Here is an 11,256-nt window from a genome sequence, read left to right on the forward strand (position 1 = left end):
CTGGCTTAGTGACATGCAGGACTGGTTCAGGAAGTAGAACATCCTGTGAACAGCCTGCAATGTGTTCGTTGGAATGAAATTTTACGTAGAAATAACTGGATTCAATATTTGTCTTTAGAGTACGATAGGGAGTAAAGATATGGAGTGACTTGGTCCCTGTAACCACACGTTCACACCTGTTAATTAAGAGTACATTTAGAGTATCAGACTCATTGTTATTCTTTATTCAGTTCAGCCATAACGTTCAGTAAATGAACTAACGCCAAATTCTACTCACAACCAGACCAAATAATGTTTTGGAGAGTGTCCAAAACTAAGTCCTAATTTCAAAATCAGTTTCCTTGTTAACAAGGTCTTTCATAGGAAACATAACATCTCCACACATTAACAAACTTTAACCATTCAATACATTTTGAATGAGATTGTCCTGGACATCTCCAGACAAACAAAAGCCGCTCCTGCTGGTTCAAGATGTATTCAAATTTACAACAGAATAATACACACAAAAAATGTGAAATTGAGGTAATATTCATCTGCATTATTTAACTCTGTGTCTCTCTGAATGACGTCTGTGTCTTATTCTCCCATAGCAACACCTTCACATGGGTGCATCTACTCTCCTCTTCTTCCTCCATCTTCCCCTCCACCACTACTGCTCGTCCTCCTCTGGCTCTCTCAGGCCCTGGCTGTGTAACGTCTTCCCGGCCAGCTCCATCATGGCCTGCACTTCTGGGTCCGCATCTAAAACACTCCTCTTGTTCTCGTCCTGTCAAACAGAGCAGTGGCACAGTACATAAAGCGTGTCATTCACTTACCACAGTTAATTATTTGTTATTATTATTAATACACATTGTCTGAACAAGCAGACTATATATATACTGTATATTAGGGCGGGGCACGTTAACGCGTTATTATTGCGTTATTGCATCAATTAATTAACGCTGACAATTATTTTATCGCGCGTTAACGCAGGTTTTATTATTTATTTTATTATTGTAAAAGTCTGTTGCTCACAGGCTATTATTTTGTAAAAGTCTGCTGCTGACTGCTGCGGAACAAGAAAAGAAAAGAATGGGCGGATAAACAAACATGGAGAAGGGCATTGCTGCCATAGACATATATATATGTCTATGACTGCTGCGACATGCCAACTCGCCGCCATCTTGGGAAGGTAAAGGCTGGACTGTAAACAAACGCAAGTGAACGGTCGAGCTGCGGTGGAGCTGGATAAAAAGCACTATAGCGTTTACATTTCTCAACCGATTTAATTGAGTCGTTTGTATATTCAAGGGTTCATGATCTACGTGGAGTACCAAACAAAGTTTGGTCTCCATGTTACTTAGAATCTCGATACTTCGCCATAGACATATATACAAACATGTGATAATTGCAAATCTTGCTTCGGCAGACTACGTACAGCAGAGTAACTGCCAGCAGTGAACTTTTTGGTGCTTCACCACACTCTAACATTAATGCCTTGGCAGTGGCAATAAGCTTTAGTTTTGTGTTTGTTTTGATAACATTGCTTAAGTTGAGAATTACACAAAGTATTTATTTTATTTAACTGCTACTATACAAAAATGCTGACGCTAAGTGTTTGCACAACAAATGTTATGGCACTTTAGTTCATATGGCAGTACATTTAAAATAACAGTGTCAAGTTCTAGGAATTGATAAACTGCACTGAAAGTATTTTCTGGTTTCTCACTCAGGGACATTTGGTACTGAACATAGACAGGTTATGCTGCTCCCTGATGAAAGTAAAATGTTTCTGCTGTTACCTCAGAAATTGCCTGTTTTAATGATATGATTGTGGCTCAGGATTTTTTGCCAGTTTTTTTCTTTTTCATAACGAACAGGATAACATTAATGCCCTGGCAGTGGCAATGAGCTTTAATTTTGTATTTGCTTTGATAACATTGTTTAAGTTGAGATTTAAAATGAATATTTTATTTAACTGCTACTGTATTAAAATGCTGATGTTAAAAGTGTTTGCACAACAAATGTTATGGCACTTTCGTTCATATGGCAGAACATTTAAAATAAAAGTGCGCTATACACTACTTGTGAATGAATTATTGGATTTTGCGTATAGAAATGCGATTAATCGCGATAAAAAAAATTTAATCGTTGCCCCCCCCCCCCGCCGGGAAAAAAAGGGACTTCATTATGCAATGGAGGGATATGTACAAAATGTAACTAGATATGATGGATGACAAGCGCTTAAATTGGATGCGAGAATTTACAGATCACAATGCAAGAGGGATAAGCCTCATCTCACGGTCATCACGATTGCAGATAACAACATCCCATACCAGCATTGTTCATGCACCTCAGGGAAAGATTAATTTCATTTACCTTCAGTTAATTTAACTCATCTGGAGAGGCACTGGGATGTAGACCTACGTTTATTAGTTTATTAACTAGCATTACCCTGTCCCTGACAGGGCAGTGTCCTAGCGTAGCTATGTCAGTTATCGGACAGTGTCAAACATCGGCCATTCTGTTAAACAATGAAAATGCTAAGTTTAATAATGGATTAACAATCGATATATTCAGTTTAATAATGGATTAACATGACAACGTGAACGTTTGCCGTGAACAAGCAGTCCGATAATTAACACCGTTACGATAACTGTCCAGCTAGCTAGCGCAGCTAGTGAATAGCTAACGTTAGCTAGTTTTAACCAGAGATAACTTGCCTAAGCCTAGCATAACATCAGCGGTGAAAGTAAGCCGGTACTGTCAATGACAATAAAGTGAATAATGAGTATGCCTATAATCATGTATGCTTAGTTGATTACTTTAGCAGAGGAAAATTCCAACCTAACAAGTTCCATTTGGGAGACCCAGAGGTGAACTGTCCCCCGCGCCCCCCCCCTCCCCTTCCCCTTCCCCTTCCCCCTTCTCACACAGGATCTGCGGCACCTTCTTAACGAGCAGGGGCGCCTGCAGCTGCAGGGGGCGCCAATTTGCCAATTCCCCACACAGTGATATGATAGATAATAGAAAACTGCTTCTGCACCCAGATGATTTTTTTTAAGTGCTCATGCCGCCCCCCACATGTCATGAAAAAGTGCCGCCCCGGGCGGCTGCCCGGTTCGCCCGTGCCCAAAACCGCCCCTGTGTGTATGTATCTTTATGAGTCTGCTTGTGTGTGTATCTATTTATACCTACAAGTCTATGAGTGTGTGTATGTCTTTCTGCTTGTGTTTTTGTATGTTACTGTTTGTTTTTATCTATGCATACATACACAAGTCTGCTTGTGTGTCTGTCTGTGTCTGTAAGTGTCTGTCAGAGTGTGTGTGTGTGTGTGTCAGGTTCTGACCTGTTCCTGTTGTGGGGGCTCACTGACGGCCCACACCTCCAGAGCGTCCAGGCTGAAGTCCTCCTCGGCTGAGAGCTGGGGACTACCATATGTGGTACACTTCGGCCGAGCGCGGCTGTGGCCACGACCAAACTCACTGTCCAGCCACAGCCCAAAGTAGCCATGCTGCCCTCCCATGCCCTGAGACAGACAAGAACACAAGGAACCAGAACACAAACAACACACAGAACACACAGCTTTATGTTACGGGTGAAATATTTTAGTTACACAAATGCAAAAAAGTAAATTATTCACTGCATCGGTTAGCTATCAGGTAATAGTTGATCCCTGAAGGCCTCAGATATCCAATCAAAATACAAATATTCCACAGAACCATGTCATAAATACCTGTAATATATTGTGCTGTGTAACAACTTCACTGTACATGAACGATACAATTTCTACCAAAAACACATTTGCATAGTATAGGAATAGTGAGTATAGTGAGTATAGTGAGTATAGTGAGTATAGTGTGTGCTGTGTGTCTGTGCACTGTGTGTGTGTGTGTGTGTGTGTGTGTTTACACACAGAGCTCCCTCACCAGTCCGTTGGGCATGGTCTGTTGTCCATGGTTCAGATACATGTAATGCTGGTTGTAGCCGATGCAGGTGTACACACGCATGCAGGGGAATACGGAGAAGAGGAAGCACCTGGAGTCTCCTGTTTAGGCAAAGCAACACAAACCACATTATTTACAACCAAACACAGCCCACACATGCATACAGACTCTGACAATAGCCCCTCACAAAACACCACCCACAACAGGATCGACACATCCAACACGGTCAAAGCATTTCAGAGTTAATTTATTCAAGGGGAGGTTCTGGGAATTGAATGCGTTGTCCAAACATCAGATGGATGACTGAATTAAATGTATATATTGTATACATGATTTTTATAGGTATTTTGAGCACCGAAACCTCTCTGAAGCCCAAATGGATGGGATTAAACTGGCTGGACACTGAACAGAGCAACAACAGTGTCTACTAAAGTTCCCAGGTCCCTACTACACCAAAAAATTGCCAAGGCTGTATTACATCATTATTAATGGCCAAAACAAATTGTTGTTAAAAGCCCCATCCCTTCCATCCCTGTAATACCAGCTATATCTCTTGATCCAGTATTCACAGCATGATTACTGATTACAACAGTCATAAGCCAACATATGTTAAAGGCTTAATCCCACTCATCTCTGTGAGGAGAAGCGCATCATATCTGTGTGTCACTGTTTTTAAATTAATTTCAAAGTGTTTGTACTCACCCTGAAACTGGGGCCTGATCTCCCAGCTGTGGGAGGCGAAGCCGCCGAACACGTGGCCTTTGGTGTCGCGCAGCAGCAGCACGGTGGGGCCGTGACCCTTGATGCAGCTCATCATCCGGGTGAAGCTCTCGCCGTGCAGGTGCGTGGAGAAGAGCAGCCTCCAGGGGGTGCTGTGGCCAGCCGGCAGCAGGGGCGCCAGGAAGAGCAGCAGGGGCAGGTCCAGCAGGCTCGCCGCCTTCCCCCAGGAGTCCTCGCGGCACAAGGGGAGCAGGGTGGGGGGCGGCCTGGAGGGCAGCGTCACCAACAGCCCCTCACTCACCAGTAGCTCCAGGTAGACAGCCACAGAGGAGATGCGGAAGATCCAGTCCTCCAGACAAGGGGTATCACATGTCTGCTGGTCTGAGAGACAAAGGGGGGGGGGGGGGGGGTTCAGAGGAAGGGAGGCAAGGGGAGGGTAAGAGGTAAGTGGTTAAAGGTGCAGTGTGTGATTTGCAACAACCAATCTAATGACAACCATCCCTTCTGTGTTCCTGTGCAATGTGTTGATCGCCCGGTCCGAGTCACTGTTTGTTTCCCATTTACAGAGCAAGGACTGTGTACAAACAACATGGCTTTTTTTAAGCACACAGAGGTTCAGACAGCTAGAAAATCGTGGGGAGAAAATCGTTGATTTTAGCACAGCACAATTGTATTGGATTAGAATTGCGGGTGGGGTATTTTACACAGATTAAAGACATATGACAAGTTGCGACATTAACTTCAGAGGGGTAACCTTTCTATGGATATATGGGTGACAAATGTAACACTTCATCAGATAACCATATTTGTAGAAAGAGATTCTGGTTTGAGAGAAATCTATTTTGTTTCTCTCTAGATCAAGCTGGATTATACCACTTACAAACTTCAACATCAAAACAGTTATAAAACAGCATAATTATGATTTTACTGGATGAAATTATATTATCAATAAAAGTCGTGGGCAATGATTTTGACCTTAATTGAACAGAAAAATCATGTTCCCCCTCCTACTAATCAAACGTACACTTGAAACTGTCTCCCCCTCTCGGCAAGTGCGAATCCCTTACCTGACACTTTGATCTCTGAACTCAGCTGTTCAGCCAGGAGCTTCACCCCTCTGGCACCGTCTCCCATGAGCTCTGGCTTCCAGCCTCGCAGGCGCCCCCTGTGGGCCAGAGTCTGCAGTACAGCTGAGATCAGGTCCTCCAGGAACTGCACAGGACCGGGGAGAGTGTCATTCTCGGCAGGATTGAGAAACTCTTGAACTGTGCAACTGCACAAGAACTACCAAAGCAGCCTAGCACCTGCAGTGTCATGAGTTCCTCTGAAGTGACTATAGTTCCCAGACACATGAGACTCACTATCAAGAGTGCTAAAATTATATCTTATTTAGTGCCCTCTTGGGACCCTCACAAGACTAGTGGTATGTTATGAATACAATAACACTACAACGCATAATACATGAAAAAAAATCATTGCCCCAAAAAGTGCATCAGTTCAATATTTCAATCTAAGGCTCAAATGGATACCTCTGTAGGTAACTAAGGCTTTCAAATGCAATTGCGTGTTGCACTTTTCTCTTAATACTGCAATATTTACACAAATAAAAACGCAGTCATGGAATTTCTGCATCATTTGTGAATTATTTCATAAATTTTTTTTATTGTTTAATTATTATTATTTTAACCGCACCTTTTGAGAATTCCCACAGAAAAAATCTGTCACTTTTGGCCGCAACAATTACAACAAACCCCTTTGACCCAGAGTCTGTGTTGCATCTGAGATCAGGACTTTCAGGAACAGCACTGGGCAGGTAGAGTATTACTTGTAACTTCTAACTTCCTCTTGGCCAGTGTAAGAACCTTCTCTTGACACTTTTACCTCTGAACTCAGCAGCTCACCCAGGAGCTGTTCAGCAGCAGGATCCTGGAGGGACTGCTTGAACATTTTGACTATCTACAAAGACCTGTCATCATGGCTTGGACCGATTAAGCTACTCGGCACTCAGCACAGATTTTGCACTGAGCAATATGAATGCAAACTTCGTCATTACAAATATATCTGTGCTCCAAAAAGTCAACACTGAGTCAACAGCATCAGATTTAATCTGGGTTCCTGGTTCCAACACCATGGATGGAAATAAATGCCAATGCACAGTTTGTAGGCCACATGAACAAGGAAATGCAGTGAATGTGATCTGGCAACAGCACATTAGTGAAGTGGTTCACAAAACATAACACATCTCATGATCTCATCTCATGTGCCTCTTACTTATCATTCACTGACCTGTTTTATCTGGTCAACAGTAGCCACATCCCCTTTCCCGCTTCGCTGTGCCATTGCCATGACGAGGGGTGCTCTCTCCTCTGCGGTACCACAGAGGGTGTCTGCCAGGAAGATCACCAGCTGCTCCCGACTTACCCCCCCACCGGGAACCATCGGTACCCCCGCATCGATGCTGGCCATGCATGCATAGACTCTCATTATCATGGAATCTGATGCCACGCTCCCCATGCTTGCCTATGAGATACAGAATACATGAATACACACACTAACATGTACTGTTCATTCCAAAGACCATTGCTGTAGGTGGGCAAGTAGGTTGGTAAAGCCCATTAGCATCCTCTGCCCACCCACTATAAGAATATTATCTTTAGCTAGTGTATTATTTGTGACTGTACTGACTGTAACCGTCACTGTGGAATACTTGTTTCCACGAAAGAACACAAACCCTACACAAGATGATCATATTTCTGGCAATAATTCAAGCATTTATCATACAGCACAGTCTATTCAAATTTGATATTCACTTAAATTGGCTACATGTCTGTTCTACACACTTTCACCATGTCGACTGTTAGGGCCTTGCTCTCTTCCCCAGCTGCACCAGCAGAACCTGACAGGAGCCGGTCGAACACCCCCTCCACCATGGGTTGTTCGTCGGGTCCAAACCGCGCCAGCCGTTTCTGCACAACGACACTTTCAGCATTCCCCATCTCAGGACATGTGTATGTACCTGCCTGTGCAGAACATGAATTATACAAGTTAAGATGAAAGGCGAACAAGGCTCATGAGCATCACACAAGAATACTATATTGAAGCGGCTGAGTTGGCCTACATTGTGAGTTACAAAAACTACCGAAATAACATTAAAGTACATACAGAAAACAAGCACGACATAATTTGTCACTACGATAAGTTATATTGTTATGGTTAATAAATTAGCTTTTAGTAGCTATTTGCTAGTGTAGCCGGCGCGGTCTGCACTTTGCCGACGTTGTGTTCCGGTACACTGATGACAGGACGCTGATGTTCTTTTAGGCACTTTATTCTCTCTTAGCCAAGCAGAATGCAGTCTCTCTCAGCCAGGCAGAACACAGACTCTCTCAGCCAAGCAGAATACAGACTCTCACACAGTGGCGGTTCTACACGGAGGCCTGGGGTGGCCCGTGCCCCCGTAGAGATGTCCCTGTGCTGACCAAATACAAAAATTATTAATTTATTATGATTTTACAACCGAGCGACAAAAGCGGAACTAATGCGATGCAACGTTCTACATAGGTAAATTAAAGCGGCGCACCCAAACACTATAGTCTGCCAATTATGGTGCTCGTAGGTGAATAAGAGCTCAGCAACTGTAGGTAGAGATAACGTATTTCGGCTGGGATCTTTATTGAAACCGGAAGTGGGTACTTTACTCCGTTTGACTGGCTAATCAGAATCAGAATCAGAATTATTTTAATGGCCAAGTATATTTACATATACAGGAAATTATCTTGGTGGTTGGTGCATAGGACATAAAACACATAACATAACAACAAAATAGCAAAAACAAGAATAAAAGACAAATACAGAATATTAAATAATAATAAATAATTGTGAATTGGAATTGGCAAACCCAGAGTCAGTGTGATGCAGGGGGCTTGTTTGTGAGCACTACTGCCGTGGGGAAAAAACTGTTCAGGTGGCGCGAGGTTTTGGTCTTTATAGCCCGGAACCTTCTGCCAGATGGGAGTCTTTGGAATAGGTGGTGACCGGGATGGGAAGGATCAGCGATGATCTTGCATGCTCTCTTGCTGGTCCTGGAGTGGAACAGGTCTAGGAGAGACGGCTGGTCGCAGCCAATGACCTTCTCGGCTGACCGAATGATCCGCTGCAGTCTGCCTTTGTCCTTTGCAGTAGAGGCAGCGAACCAGATGGTAATTGATGAGGTGAGGATTGACTCAATGATGGCTGTGTAGAACTCGACCATCACTAATAAGAGTGGAGGAGCGTCCACACACACTAATAAGAGTGGAGGAGCGTCCAAACTTCCTTCCACTACCGTAGTCAACACACACTAATAAAAGTGGAGGAGCGGACCGGTGCGCCGGTGTTTGAGTCAGGCCAGAGATGGGGCACGGACCTTTAATACCAGGACCTTTACTTTTTCGTTGAGAAATTGTGTCGATCGCCTTTTTTTTCTGCATAGTTATACGGCTCAATACTCAACTGACTTGTTAACCGAACTTTTACGAAGTCATACGACTAAACACACAAGTGATTGGCTTTTCAGGTCAGATGACAAGTTTTACCCAACCAGACACCGAAGTAAAGTTCCAACTTCCGGTTTCAATATGGATACCAGCGGAAATACGTTATCTCTACCGACAGCAACTACTATTCATGGATACCATGTGACGTGTGTCTAAGCGCCGCCATATTTGTGTCCAACACGGACACAGTAGTCTAGCTGTGCGTCGGTCACAACCCACAGAAAGTTCAAATGCCCAGGATATGTTGTGCTGTTGGATGCGACAACTGTCGCCAAAGAAACCCAAATATACAATTTCGTTCTATTCGAAAAGATTTAGGGAATGACTGGCCTGTTAAGTGAAATGCAGCACGTTGATACAGTCGTGAATAATTACGGTGTCTTATTAAAGCTAAACTCTCCTGAGCAAGCTAGAGTGCTAATAGATAGCGAGCTGTTTTGCCCTTTACTAAAGGCTTTAACTACAACTCTTAAGCCCATATTGGCACTCTAAACCACCACTAAAATAACACGGTTGATAATCGCTGTTTGAATTACTTACATGACCTGTGATCACATACATATTTTTTGTCTCGGGATGCCATATCTTGGTGTCGTTCACCCATCCTGCAACTGCAAATGTCCTTCTGTCTCATTTAGATGTGCTATCAGCTACAGCTCGCTAGCTTGCTCAGGAGAGTTAAGGTTTGATAAGACACAGTAATTATTCACGATTGTATCAACGCCAAATACAAATCCTAAAGGAGACATCACATAAAAAAGCACATGCTTAGATTTTAGTATGAATAGCAGTGGCGATTTTAGCCCCAAATTTCTGGTGGGGCAATTTTGTATGACGATATGTTCGTTGTCATGACAGATAACCAACCACTAGAATTAGAAAATACTACATTAAAAAAAGTCTAAATTTGAAGAAACTATAAACAGAAAACAATACTATTATAATATTATAATTATTATATTATTACTATATATATATACGCCACTGCTCTCTCAGCCAGGCAGAACACAGACTAACATAAGAAAGAAAGGACAACTGAAATATGTGGGCTACACTACAAAAAGACAGAATGGCGAATGCTAGCATACAGTAAAACGATACACGAGGTTAGCTATGTCAGCAATCCCCCAAACTCTCAAAACAGCAAAGCTCTCAAAACAACTTCACCAACTTTATGTGCCCTCATCATAAAACACATGTACAAATCACCGTGTGCACCAAAACTTAAGCTAGAACACAAACTTTTTAAATTTACATCGCACTACAGTGTGGACACGTACCTCTCTCAGCCAAGCAGAACGAATATCATTCACGTCTTACTAACCCTAGTCACGCGAAAGTGAACGAGGTAAACAAATCCTTTCTGTTTCCTCTTCTGAGCCTATGCAGGTCACGTGAAAAATGATCTAAAGATCCGTATCCGAAGACCCAGTCAAAATGAACGAATCAATTTGACCGATCGCGAAACTCCTCCCTAGAACGGACCTCGTCCAATCATACCTTAGCAACCGCTACTAAGAGAAGAAGGTCCGACAACTTTGAGGTCTGAGCAGCATGGTGAAACAGTGTGCCTGCCTACGGGACTTTTAGATCTGACACAGAGATTCGAGGGATGCGTCGTTTTTTTCTCTCGCATTTCCAAAGCCCAAAACACAGGAGGAAAGGTACCGGCGGTGGATTAAACAGTGTGGGAGACCCCACTCCCAACTCAATATATCGAAAAACACACATATGTCTGCTCCAAAGTAAATGAAGCTGCTTGCAGCTAGCTATCTATCTAGCGAACTACGCTATCGCTAGGTATGATAACTATCTAGTTGAGAGAACATCCCCAAACAGTTATGGTTCATGACAACTTGTATTATTACCACTACAAGTACATAACTAGTCTCTCCAACTAAAGTGTTAATGTTCAAATCAAAATGTTAATGTTACTGTCTGTAAAATTGCACACTGAGCTATCCTAGCTAGCGATAGCAAACGCCAGCATTGAACAGAACTTTTAACGAACACTTTGTATTTATGCTGCGGGCGTTTGTTATCGCTAGCTAGGATAGCTCAGCGTGCAATTTTAC

At 43.0% G+C, this 11,256-nt stretch overlaps 1 protein-coding gene across 2 annotated transcripts; it reads right to left on the minus strand.

Moving 5' to 3' along the window:
- Positions 1 to 209: 209 nt before the first annotated feature.
- On the minus strand, positions 210 to 10,576 carry LOC105900726 (MTOR-associated protein MEAK7-like). Of its 2 annotated transcripts, XM_031565125.2 has the most exons (8): positions 10,462 to 10,576; positions 7,487 to 7,666; positions 6,933 to 7,166; positions 5,714 to 5,858; positions 4,629 to 5,027; positions 3,909 to 4,027; positions 3,329 to 3,508; positions 210 to 766 (listed from the first exon to the last, which is right to left on the minus strand). In XM_031565125.2, the coding sequence occupies exons 2-8, from the start codon at positions 7,640 to 7,642 to the stop codon at positions 650 to 652; spliced, it is 1,350 nt and encodes a 449-aa protein (XP_031420985.1). In that variant the 5' UTR covers positions 7,643 to 7,666; positions 10,462 to 10,576; the 3' UTR covers positions 210 to 649. The 2 variants fall into 2 exon arrangements, with proteins under 2 accessions (XP_031420985.1, XP_031420984.1); XM_031565124.2 differs by lacking the exon at positions 10,462 to 10,576 and having other exon boundaries at positions 7,487 to 7,798.
- Positions 10,577 to 11,256: the final 680 nt, after the last annotated feature.

The sequence above is a fragment of the Clupea harengus genome, chromosome 3, assembly GCF_900700415.2.
Source record: "Clupea harengus chromosome 3, Ch_v2.0.2, whole genome shotgun sequence".
NCBI classification, from domain to species: Eukaryota; Metazoa; Chordata; class Actinopteri; order Clupeiformes; family Clupeidae; genus Clupea; species Clupea harengus.